Consider the following 12381-nt stretch of genomic DNA (forward strand, 5'->3'; position numbering starts at 1 on the left):
TGGTCTGGGCTGGGCCTGTTGATGACAGAGAGATGTTGGAAAAGATGCAGATGAGATGGAATAGAGCAGAACCCAGAGAGGTGGGAAGGGTGGTTCTAGGGCCTGGATACCTCTGGGAGTTAAGGTTGGGAATGGATTGCCTCTTTTCTCTCAGACACAGATGGGAATGACTGGGGCAGGAGTGGGGAAGACAGTTCACAGAAATTGTGTAAGAGAAGAGAGACTGTCAACAGGCTTAGTGTAGGTGGATTTGACTTCATGCCACCTGATCCAGTGCTGATCAGTAAAAGTCTGGAATAACCCAGTGAGTAATGAACAAATGGAGCCCCGAGGTGGGTGGGAATTCCCTTTTTTCTGTTCTCTGTGCCTCCATTGTCTATGACTGTAGCTAGTTACCGAGTGTCCCGGCATAACGACTAAGTAATAGTAGACTCTTAGGGGATGTTTTCTCACTGGTGGATTAAATGGGGAGAAACACAGAATTCTGAACTAGTGTTATTCCAGGGAGCTGCGAAACCAATCTCCAATGTGTCTGCTTTTGAAAAGCCATCATTTGTTTTTGATGATGTAGAAGTTGCCAGTGGAGAGAAATGTGGTTCTTCATTTGCCTGTAGAGGTTTGAAGGTTCTGCATACAGGTTTCTTAGAACACTTTGTTCTGTATGAATTGGGGTGACATTTCTCATGTGAACCTACATTTGACAACATTTAATATGAATAAGCCAGACTGGTTCTGAGAACAAAGACATTCTGCTCTTTTAGAAAACCTGTTATATTTAAGAAAATTTGCAAGGACTCTGCCTCAAAGCTTTAATTTGTTTCTAAAGTGTAGTGACACTGACATCCTGAATTTTGATATTTTCTTGCTTTAATGAAGATTTATTGAGCACCTGCTGTGCATGCATACTGGGCCAGACAGTGTTGGAAAGCCTGGCTCACCATTTTCAGACCCCTTCATCCTTACATCAGTTATAGCATCCTAGTTTCCAGATGAGAAAGCGAGGCCCAAAGAGTTGAGTCAGGGTTACCAGTGAGTCCACAGCAGAGCCATGGATTTAGTCCAGGACTCAGACCCTGATCTTCAGCCCGAGTCCCTTTCGCTCCTTCCACCCACTGTCCTTCTCTTGCTCTCAGTTGCTGACAGTCTATTTAGGAAGGTGAACAAGACTCGGGGACTTAAATAATGAGCCAAAAATCTGTGTTAGGTCCTAAAAGATGGAGATGTACTTGGCATTTAAGACTCAGCCAGGGAGTTCCTTGGTGGCTCACCAGTTAAGGATCTGGTGTTGTCACTGCTGTGGCACACGTTCGATCCCTGACCTGGGAACTTGAGCATGCTGCAGGCGTGGCCAAAAAAAAAAAAAAAAAGACTTATCCAGGCAAGAGCGTGGACAGTGAGCCTCCCTATCATTCCCTTGTGTCCCAGGCGGCAGGCTAATTCCACACCCACACTGTGAGGAAGGGGCCTGGTGATTCTTAGATACCCTTGGGCCCCTGACATCACCATCCTTCTCTTATCTGTGTGCTAAGCATTTGCCAGGTACATATATCAACATTTTCTCATTTAAACTTAGTATCCATCCCAGGATTTGGTCCAATTATTGCCCCCTTTTATAAATGTATTAGTTGTCTTATTTGCTGCAAATAAATTGTCCCAAATCATAGTAGCTTAAATCAATAAGCATTTATTGTTTCACCACTTCTATGGAATAGGAATCCAGGTGTGGTATAGTTGAATCCTCTGCCACAAGGCCTTGTAAGGTTTCCATCAAGGCTGAGGCTGAGGTCTCATTTGAAGGCTTATTTTGGGTAAGATCTGTTTCCAAGGTCACTCATGTGGTTTGAAGGCTGGTACCATGCAATTGTTGGCTGAAGCCTCTCTTAGTTCCTTGCCGTATAAACCTCTTCATAGGGCAGCTTGCAGCTGGCGACTAGCTTTCTTCAGAGCAAGGAGAGAGTGACACAGAAAGAGAATGCCCAAGACAGGTCCACAGTCCCTTTTTAACCTAATCTTGGAAGTGACATCCCATTACTTACTAGAAGCAGGTGTCTAGGTCCAGCCCACACTCGAAGGAAGGGGTCAACATAAGGGTGAGAATATACCGGGAGGCAAGGATCGTGGAGGTCCACCTTAGAGGCCCCCTGCCACAACTTAGGGTGAAAATGAGGTACATGTAGGGATAAGTCACTTGCTTAGCATCACATGGCCCCTACCTGGGATCTGAGCCCTAACCTCCTGATTCCCTGTCACTGTACCCCCCCCCCCCCCAACTTGCCTGCATTACTTACAGGTCCACTTGGCCCTTTGCACTCTTTTTTTTTTTTTTTTTTTTTTCGGTTTTTGTTTTTTTGTTTTTTTAGGACTGCACCCACTGCATATGAAAAACTCCAGGCTAGGGGTTGAATTGGAGCTGCAGCTGCCGGCCTACACTACAGCCACAGCAACTCAGGATCCTTAACCCTCTGATTGAGGCTAGTGATTGAACCGGCATCCTCCTGAATATTAATGGGATTCATTTCTCCTGTGCCACGATGGGAACTCTCACCCTTTACACTCTTACAATAGCAACTCAGAAGGGGGGTAGTTCAGCCTGAGCCTCTTACCCAGGGACTGTGGACAGTCACTCCTCCTCCCTCATTGTATTCCCCTGTGGTTCTGCATTTAGCTCAGATCCTTCTCTTTGGAGCCTGGGTCATCAGAATTGGTTATGTGGATACATACTAAGGCTAGTCCGGAGGCCTTGAAGGTGGCTGTGTGCGTGCCCCTCCATGGTGACTCCAGGACATTTGTCTTTAGAGGGCCATCTCTAATCCCTTTAAACTCTCCTGGGTGGATCTTGAGGTACATATTCCAGGTACATTAGAAAGCTCCTCACCAGGTCAGGGGTCTTATCATTGTAGACTCAGCTCTTTGGTTTTCTTCTTCCTTTGAATCTAAACATTTTCAAGGACTGTAAAGCCATTGGCTAATTCCCAGAGTAATACATAGTAACTGTACAGCATCAGTGAAGCTCAGAAAACTGTTTATCATTTTATGAAAATCACCCATGATCATCAATGTCATCCTGAGGCAACCCAATATTTGTTTATATGTTGGCATTTTTTTTTTTTCTAGTAATCTGTTCTTTTTTTTTTTTTTTTTTTTTTTTTTTGTCTTTTTATGGCTGCACCTGCAGCATGTGGAAGTTCCCAGGCCAGGGATTAAATCTGAGCTGTAGCTGTGACTTACATTGCAGCTGCAGCAATGCCAGGGCAAGGGATCAAACCTGTGCCTCCACAGCGACCCAAGCTGCTACAGTCAGATTTTTTTTTTTTTTTTTTTTTTTTTTTTTTTTTTTGACTTTATAGGGCTGTACCCAGTTCCCAAGCTAGGGGTTGAATCAGAGTTGCAGCTGCCAGCCTACACCACAGCCACAGCATTGCTGGATCCCAGCCACATCTGTGACCCACACCACAGCTCACAGAAACACCGGATCCTTAACCCACTGCACCACAGTGGGAACTTTTTCTCTAGTATTCTTATCATTTTTCCATTACATAATTGAAACAATAAATGTATTCCATTTTGTATCAAATATCATGTTCCCTTATAGAAAAATTTTTATAGTATTTATGTAAGACAGAGATACAGTTTTTAAACCGTTTCATTTGTTCTAGCTTTAGTGCAAATTCTACAAATATTCAACAGAGAGAAAACTATGTAAACAGTTATAATACCAGTTTAACTGTATGTAGTATGTGTTTGGCTCATGTATCTTTCCCTGCTTGAAAAGATCCAGCCTGGAAGGCTTAAAAAGACGGGCTGACCCGTGTTTGGATCCTAATTTTGCCTCCTACTGGCCAGATGACCTTAAATAAGTTACTTTGGGTCTCAGTTCTATGAAAGGTAAAATGATTTATTCATTCAACAGCCATTTATTTTATTTTATGTTATTTTTTTGTCTTTTTAGGGCCGCACTTGGGGCATATGGAGGTTCCCAGGCTAGGGGTCTAATCGGAGCTGTAGCTGCCAGCCTACACCACAGCCACAGCCATGCAGGATGCGAGCCATGTCTGCGACCTGCACCACAGCTCACGGCAACACCAGATCCTTAACCCACTGAGCGAGGCCAGGGATCAAACCTGCAACCTCATGGTTCCTAGTCAGATTTGTTTCCATTGCACCACGACGGGAACTCCTCAACAGCCATTTATTAAACATCTGTTGTACCAGGTACTGTTCGAGGCTCTTAGAATATATCACTAGGAAGAAAAAAAGACAAAAACTTTTTCTTTCATGGAGGAACCTTGCAGTTCATTGGGGGTTGCGAGGAGGGGAGACAGGCAACAAACATAATAAATAATTAAATAATAGGCTATGTTAGGAGGTCATGAGTGCTATGGAAAGAAAAAAAGGTGGAACAGAGTAAGGGGGTCAAGAGGGCTGGGGTGAATTACAATTTTAAACAGGGAGGTCAGGTCCACATTTGATAACTAATAACTGACTGCTGGCCTCACAAGAACTGAGATGTTTCTAATCTGCCAAAACGGGCCCCCAAATTGGTTAGCACCTGGTATGTTTCTGCTATTATTATTATTACTGCTGTTGTTCCTAAAAGAATATTCCTGTGGTATTCCTTTATCTCAGAGTGTTCCAGCCCCTCCCTTCCTTCTGAGCCCCTTGGAGCGTGTGTCTGAGTCAGGCTGGGCTGAACGTCCCAAGGGGCTGTTTCACTACCTGATGCCCCCTGAGCCCAGAGATCTGGTTCCCGTCTTGCTTCCGCCACCCCAGGGCTGGGCAGCTTTTCAGGCCACCTGGGATTTGGGGCAGGAGAGGAGAAGAGAGAGAGAAGAGCACTTTGGGAGCAAGTGTGTCCTGTTAGTTGCTAGTTAAGACTCCAGGGCAGGGCTCTGCTGAGCAGCTGGCCTGAGCAGCCGGCCCCCAATCTCTACGCCCCCTCCTGCCTGAGGATCCTTTAGGAGCTTCTGACTGAGGAGTTAGCCGTCTTCCTCCCTCCTCTTCCTGTGAAGCCCCAGGGGAGGGCCAGGCCACTCTTGTTCATTTTCTGCAGCTTCCCTTCCAGAACCATGTCTCCTCTGGGAAGAAAGATGAGCTGTCAGACAGCCTGGTAGTTTCAAAGAGCTGATCACTGAGCACACGTAGTTACAATCAAGTTTCTGTATCTGTTAGATGGAGGTGGGCTCAAAATGGTTCTTTCTTATGATTTTCTTAGGTTTGTTTTGTGAAAATGGAGAGTGAGGATTGACTTTAAGTACTAGGAGAGTCTGGGTGGGGCGGTGGTTAGAAATCTCACGTGGGCTTAATTGAGCTCTTAGCTCCCCTCAGAGCCTGATTCATTCAGTTCTGTGAAGACACAGGGCAGGGCAGGACTCTGTCACTCATGCGGTTTTTGGGAGGGAGATGTATTTGGGAAGAACCTCTTTGTGGTGGTTCTCAGTCCTGCAGCATGTGAAATTTCTGGGGCTGGGGTGAGACTAGGGCATCAGTAATCTTTAAAGCTCCATTCCAAGGTGCAACCAAGTTTGAGAGCCAGTGCTAAGTTTAGAGGACTTAGTGAGGGAGGGGGGCCGCCATACATGTCCTATGCTGGCAGATTTTTCTCCAGCGCCTCCTGCTCCCTTCTTCCAACACAGCAGGTGCACAGAGCTGTGGACTGAAACCTTGAACCATCACCAACGAGGAACATCTGATGCAGCATGTATATTTATTCCTAAGCTGTACAATATGAGTCCTGAGGCTGCTTTAGCCTTTAAGCTGGGCTGTGCTTTCAGAACCCCTCCCCTTCAGAATTAGAGAACCTGGGAAGCAATAAAAGGCAAGGCCATTACAGTACATTTTCTTTTGATCTGTTGCATTAAAGAGCAAATGACAGAAATGCACAGAGTAGGTACGTGAGTACCCACCTCTCTCCTCTGTTTCCAGGATTGGTTGTGTTGGAGGCCAGAGGCTCACAGTGAGACTGAGGAGAGGGGGAGGCGATGCCTTGTCGCTGGGAACTGATGCACAGTGGCTGCTCACCTTCCTTCCTGTGTTTATTTTCTGGTATTCAGGGCCATCAAACTCGATAAACATATTGCCTCGGGTTTTGTTTGTTTCATTTTCTTAAATCCTAATAGCTAACCTAAATACTGTAAGCTTGCAATGCCAGTTACATGCACAGTGGTTTTGAGTGACATTAGAGGTTCTGTGATCTGGGACCAAACACCATCAAAAGTCCAGTGGAGCCAGGTAACAAAGACCCAACTAAATCCTGCCAGAGCAGAGGGGGGTGGGGGGTAGGAGGTGACCCGTTTGGCACTCCCTGTGGCATGTGCTGCCCCCAGAGGTGACTGGGAGCAGCCCTGTGTGGATTCTCTGTCAGGGTTCTTTGGTCTGTATCTGTTTAGTCAGAAAGCCAGTATTTGGTAAAGGATGGTGATGGCAAGCTCATCTGACCCTGTCTGTTCCTCCCCCTTTCACCCTGTCATAGCAGCCTAGTGAGAGGTGCCAGCCACTTCTGTGAGGGGTGTGGAGATGGCCCAGCCTCCTCCCAAAACACACTGAGTCAAGCCAAGGGAAGTAGCAGCATCAATCCCTCTTATGTGCCTGGCATGAGCTCTGCACACGTTGCCAAATTGGTCCTTATAGCCCCTCAGACGGACCTTGTCACCCCTCTCTTCTGGATGGGGCCTCAACACTAATGATGGTACAAGGACCTGAACGCAGGTGGCCCAAAGTAGGTTGTCTTTCCCTTGGATCACTATCTCATGCATGCTCTTTTCCTGGAGCAAGGAGTGTCAGTCAGCCTGAGGACACCTCAGTGATGTACACAGCAGGTAACCGACTGCTGTGACTCTTCCTTTGCAGAACAACACCGTTTTCTGTCAAGGACAGTCGGGGAGGCCTCTGCAGCTCAGCCTCCTTGGGCTTCGTCATTGCCGAGTCACTGTGGGCAGGCAGGTGGCAAGTCTGCTTGGTTAGCAGTCTGAGCAGTCACTGAGGTGTGGGTGACAGGCCTCAGAGGATGCTGTTTTGATCCCCACTTATGTTCTGAGGGGGTGTCACCTTCTCTGTCAGACTCTGAGTGTGGCTGTGGATGTGCAAAATATTTCTAATGCTAAAAACTCAGCATTGTTGAATATAAAATTGCAGTGTGGAGGAATGAGTCTGGTTGAGATCCCAGATGCGTAAATTTGGTCTCTTGGCAGCTAGATTGTGCTTTCTAGGGCTCAGGGGTTATAAAAGTTGACATCTTTATATAGATCTATGTGGAGTGTGGCCCAGTTGCAGTTGCTTTTGGAGCTATAACTTTGAATTACCTTTTTGTTTTAAAAACAAGGATGCATTCACTTAGGTGTCAGCTTATTTGGAAAGCAGGGCAAAGGAAGGCACAGGGAAGGAAAGGGGCTTGGGAACAGAGTGAACAGCCCTCTTTTGGCTTCCCTGGTGGTCTCGCTGAGCAGTCTTGCCAAGATGGTACCCTCCTATAACCTGGGGACAGGAATCCCCACCCCACTGACATAGGCGCCCCCTTGCAGTACAGGCAGGCCTGGGCCTAGACATTTGGGTGCTGTAGATCGGGTGCCAGTGCATGATCTTTAAACATTTCTTCGTTCAACAACTCTCTCATGGGTGAGGATTTAAACCAATGTTATATCATGAAAAACTGTATGCCTCTCTAACTTCAAAATCGGAAATTTATTACATGAATTTATGACAGGGGATTTTACAAGTCAGACAACTACTTGGAGGCATACTAAATGATTTAAAATTCAGATGGTAAAGTCAGTCACTCATTCCCAGTGAGCAGCATTATGCAGGCAGAGCAGCTTCAGACCTTGTCTGCCGCACCCAGACTTGCCAGGTCTCCCCTCTGTCGGTCTCAGAGTTAGCAGAAGGGCCGGTGGCTGCCCTGTGCAGCATCCCACTTGCACTGCTCAATGTGTTCAACGGAGATGGGGTCATGCCAGCTGGAGAAGGGAAACCTGAGGTGATTTTCTCTGTTTCTCCTTTTCCCAAGGACCTTTCATTGCTTTTTATGGAATATCTTTCAGAGAATTGCTTGGACTCATTCCCCCTCATCTGTCTGTCTGTGGTTGCAGACTCAAACTAAAAAGGTTGAAACCCTTAGCATGGGGTTTCTTCCCTTGGCATTATTGACATTTAGCAGCTGAATAATTTTTTGTTCTAGGAGCTATCTTGTGCACTGTAGGGTTTTAGCAGTATCCCTTGCCTCCACCCACTAGTGCCCATAGCACTTCCCTCCCCTTGTGCCCCCCCTCGCCCCGCCCAAGTTACTCCAAACTGAATGTCTCCAGTCATTATCCAGGGAGCAGAAGTTTCCCCATCGAGAATCCCTGCTTTAGAAAAAGGAGGGAAGGGCTCGTGACATCTTCATGGGTGCTGAAACCCCGGAAGACCTTTGTCCTCAGGGCTGGGTTTTAAATAAGTAGTTCCCAAAATGTGAAAAGGAAGTCTCAATTTCTAGCCAGTCAACTACAGTTAAAGCTTTTAGGCAATTTAATTTCAGAAAGATATCTTTGATGATTTTTATTGAGTTGAGGCATTAGAAGCCTGGAAATAGCTGTTAGGGTTTTTGAGTGTGTGTGTGTGTGTGTGTGTGTGTGTGTGTGTGTGTGTGTGTGTGTTTTAATTAGCAAATTATGGAGTTCCCGTCATGGCTCAGTAGTTAAACAAACCCAACTAGCATCCATGAGGATGCAGGTTCGATCCCTGGCCTCGCTTAGTGGGTTAAAGGATCTGGCATAGCCATGAGCTGTGGTGTAGGTTGCAGACGTGTCTCAGATCCTGTGTTGCTCTGGCTGTGGTATAGACCAGCAGCTACAGCTCTGATTGAACCCCTAGCCTGGGAACCTCCATATACTGCAGGTGCGACCCTAAAAAAAAGAAAAGGAAAAAAAAAAAAGGCAAATTGGGGAGGTTCCAGAAAGCTTCTATAACTTTTTCAGGAAATGCATTTCTGACAGGGTCCCGCCCCAGCCGTGTTCATGGCTCTCTGGAGACTGGACGCCTGCTCTGGCCTTTCTTCATCAAGCGGGCAGTACTGAGGACTAGGCTGGGCCTTGAGCACAGCAGATGGAAATGGATGGGCAGGGCCAGAAGTTCCCATCCTCAAGATACCCCCAGCCTCCTCCAGACAGGAGACTCCAACCCTTTAGCAGGGGGAGCAGTGCAAGTGAGGTAAACACGTTGCCAAGCACAGCTGTGGGGATTGGAGTGACAGTCCTGGGGCTCTGGTTTTCAAGTTGTCTTTTTTTAGCAGCTAATGTTACTTTTTCTTCAAATGACATGTGCAGAAGCACAACAGAAATAAAACAGGCCGGACCCAAGTTTGAAGGCAGGGGAATGAAGGGGGCCTGGACCCCCCACTCCTCACCTTACCTTAGAGCTGGCACTTCCAAAGCCAATGTACTTTGCATCACACATCTGACTGAAAGTAGGCTAATGCTCAGTTGGATAACTTATCTTTTTTTCCCCCTGACTAGATCTATCATCTTTTTTCTATTTTGGATAAAAGTGATTTTCAAAACCCCAAACCTAAATGAAGATTACCTTGCTGTTCCATTACTATGCAATTTTTACTCTCAATCTATGGAAACAGATTCAGGGGCTGAGAAAATATATATGTATATATACATATGTACACATTCATTAGGAGTATTTTGATATTTTGTTTTGAAAGACGTAAATATACAGCACAATAGAGAAAAGAGCCCAACCCCTAGATTTAGCAGTTGTCATTATTTTGTCATATTTGCTTCACCTTTTTCTTTAGACCTCTAAAGGATAAGAATTTTGAAAATATGTCTACACTAACAAGGTCTGGGAATATTTCCACCACATTCCTCTTATCTCTACCGCATTCCCTTCTCCATGTCATCTTGTGGACTGGTGTGATTTGAAATGAGTTTATGAAACCTCCATGAGGGATACAAATTTAAATGAACATGCAGGCATTCCTCCATCTATTTAGTTTACTGTTCATCCAGCACCAACTTGGGGTGCCTTAATGTGCCAGGACCCGAGCGTACATGATGAGCAAAATGAAATAGACCAAATAGAGCCCCTGCCCTGAGTTTTGTTAGAAATGGAAGCTCTTAAGTTGCTTGTCTGTGCCAGGGTCACGGTGGGGTGGGTGGGGGGTGGGGTGGCTGTTGAGGAAGAGATGATGGGATGAGGATGAGTTTGGAGGTTTGGGGGAGCAAGCCTTCCCACAGGGTGCTGGTCTGATTATTGTGTTGGTAAAGCGCCTTGTGTACAGTGCCCTATGGACTTGATGTCTGTGGAGCCTTGAGAGCTGGAGTAGGCTGTGTGTGTGCGTGGCTCAGAAATCCTGGCCCTGGCATTGGCAGGGGACAGCTATGGTGTGGGCAAAGCTGTTAGACTGGCTGGTTATGTGCTCCCTGCCTTGCAGGGGTGAGTGGAGCCCATGATCAGAGTTTATTTGTTTTCTAATAGCTATTACCAAACTATTTTTACAAAAGAGCATGTAAAAGGACCCAGGAACCTTACATCAGAAATATCACCCACTGGGGGCAGTAGGAATTTACCTGCTACCTTGCTCAGTTCCTGCCACACTTGCCCTCCTGTTGTGGGCTTTAAACTCTCTCCTCAGTTACTCATCTGAGGAAAGACTGAGTTTTTTGCACTTTTGACAGAAGTAGGCCCTTTGTCAATAGTCAAGTACGAACAGAACCGTTTAGAATGTCTCCTGCCCTACATCCATTTTTTCGTTTTTTGTTTTGGTTTTTTTTTTTTTTTTTTGGCCATGCCCATGGCATGCAGAAGTTCCCAGGCCGGGGATTGAATCCACGCCACAGCAGTGACCCAAGCCATAACAGTGACAATACCTGACCCTTTAACCACTAGGCCACCAAGGAACTCCTTGCTATTCATTGAACTGAAAGAAGAGCACTTGAAACAGTGTGACAGTGTAGAGGTGCATACTGACCTCATTAGCTGCAAACCTCAGTGGTTAATTAACTAATTAAATCTTATTGGCTGGATAATTAATAATCTGATTTTAAAGACTCTATAGCACATGTGTTTTCAGGACAGAAATATTGGGAACATTCAATTTAGGCTTCGAAATACAAGCCAGGTGATTTCTCACTCAGTTTAATATTTGATAATGTTTTTAATAGGCCTTCCTAAGTAGACTACAGCTTGATTCACATAATGGGATAAATGGCATATAATGAGTCTAAAAGAGGTACCAGGCCCCGGGTATATATAGAAACACAGGTTTGTTTTCAAGTGAAGATCCTACTGAAGCAGGCAAATATTCCTCTTGAATTTTGTGATTGCTTCCAGAATTTATTTACTACATTTGCAAATTGGCTTCATAGACCCCCAAATATGTCTATGCTGACAAAAATGGTAATACCCAATTTTGCACAATGTAATTCACCTGTTACTTGCATGGGTGCAACAGGGGGTGGCTGGAGCTGTGCAGAACACTCAAGTTGAGTTTCTCATCATTAAACATGATCTGGGAAAGGTGAAGGTGACATTTCAATAACAACTCTCTTCCCAGAATCAATTGCTTCTTCCCTTATTTTACGAATTGGTAAAATGATTATAGATTGATAAATATCTTTGCAGTATGATTGCTTTTCAAAGTTGAATTGCAAACCCAATGCATACTTTGGGAGGAGGAATGTTGGCAATGGTCCAGATACATGATTTCTCTCCTTCTTTGGCAGGAAATAACCACGTGTTTACCAGATTACTATAGATGGACTCAGTATCTCTTTATTAAACTCTATGAAGCTGGACTGGCCTATCAAAAGGAGGTAAGATAAAGTTAGCTATGCCTTAAAAATTCTGTAAACCTTCTCCATCTTCTTAGAAGACATCATTATAAAATAAGAAGTAAAATAAACCCACAGTAGCAGTGAAAATGGAAACAACTTCTCATTCATGCACTGAATCACAGCAGGCCCAGGGAGTGGCTAAGAGTGATAATGTCTTCCTTGCTGGGTCTTGGGAAGAGAGAGGTAAGATTTAGAGAACTATAATCACAGTGCCCATACTTAGTGTCCTCGCAAGTAATGGAATGCTTCTTATAACAGGAGCTCAGTAATAGTGGATGAGCCTTCAATGGTGGGAGAGAAAGAGTCTCATCACATAGCCTAGAACCACACTGTCCAGTATAACGATAGCCATTAGCTGCGTGTGCTTGTTGAATCTTAAGTTTAAAGTAATTAAGATTAAATAATATTAAAAATTCAGGTCCTCAGTCACACCACATTCAGGTGCTAGTAGCTAGCGTTGTACAACACACATGTAGAACGTTCCCATCGTAAGAGAATCTGCTTTCACATAAGAGAAGTACTAGTCAGGTCTAGAAGATTCTGAAGTATCGAGTAGAAAACTCGT

At 45.2% G+C, this 12381-nt stretch overlaps 1 protein-coding gene across 5 annotated transcripts in view; it reads left to right on the top strand.

The window, feature by feature from the left end:
- LARS2 (leucyl-tRNA synthetase 2, mitochondrial) overlaps window positions 1-12381 on the top strand; it is a 167539-nt gene that overhangs the window by 54399 nt on the left and 100759 nt on the right. For all 5 annotated transcript variants that reach the window (XR_014822944.1, XR_014822943.1, XR_014822945.1 and 2 more), the window contains exon 6: window positions 11706-11795. Coding sequence is in view for 2 of the 5 variants with exons in the window: in XM_084988037.1 (XP_084844163.1) it covers window positions 11706-11795 (90 nt within the window). In the remaining 3 variants the exon portion in view is untranslated. The remainder of the gene's footprint in view (window positions 1-11705; window positions 11796-12381) is intronic.

This window comes from Sus scrofa, chromosome 13 (genome assembly GCF_054392235.1).
Source record: "Sus scrofa isolate SSC_HxYL_T2T_F1_AM1 chromosome 13, Sscrofa_HxYL_maternal_Yorkshire_Landrace_v2.0, whole genome shotgun sequence".
NCBI lineage: Eukaryota > Metazoa > Chordata > Mammalia > Artiodactyla > Suidae > Sus > Sus scrofa.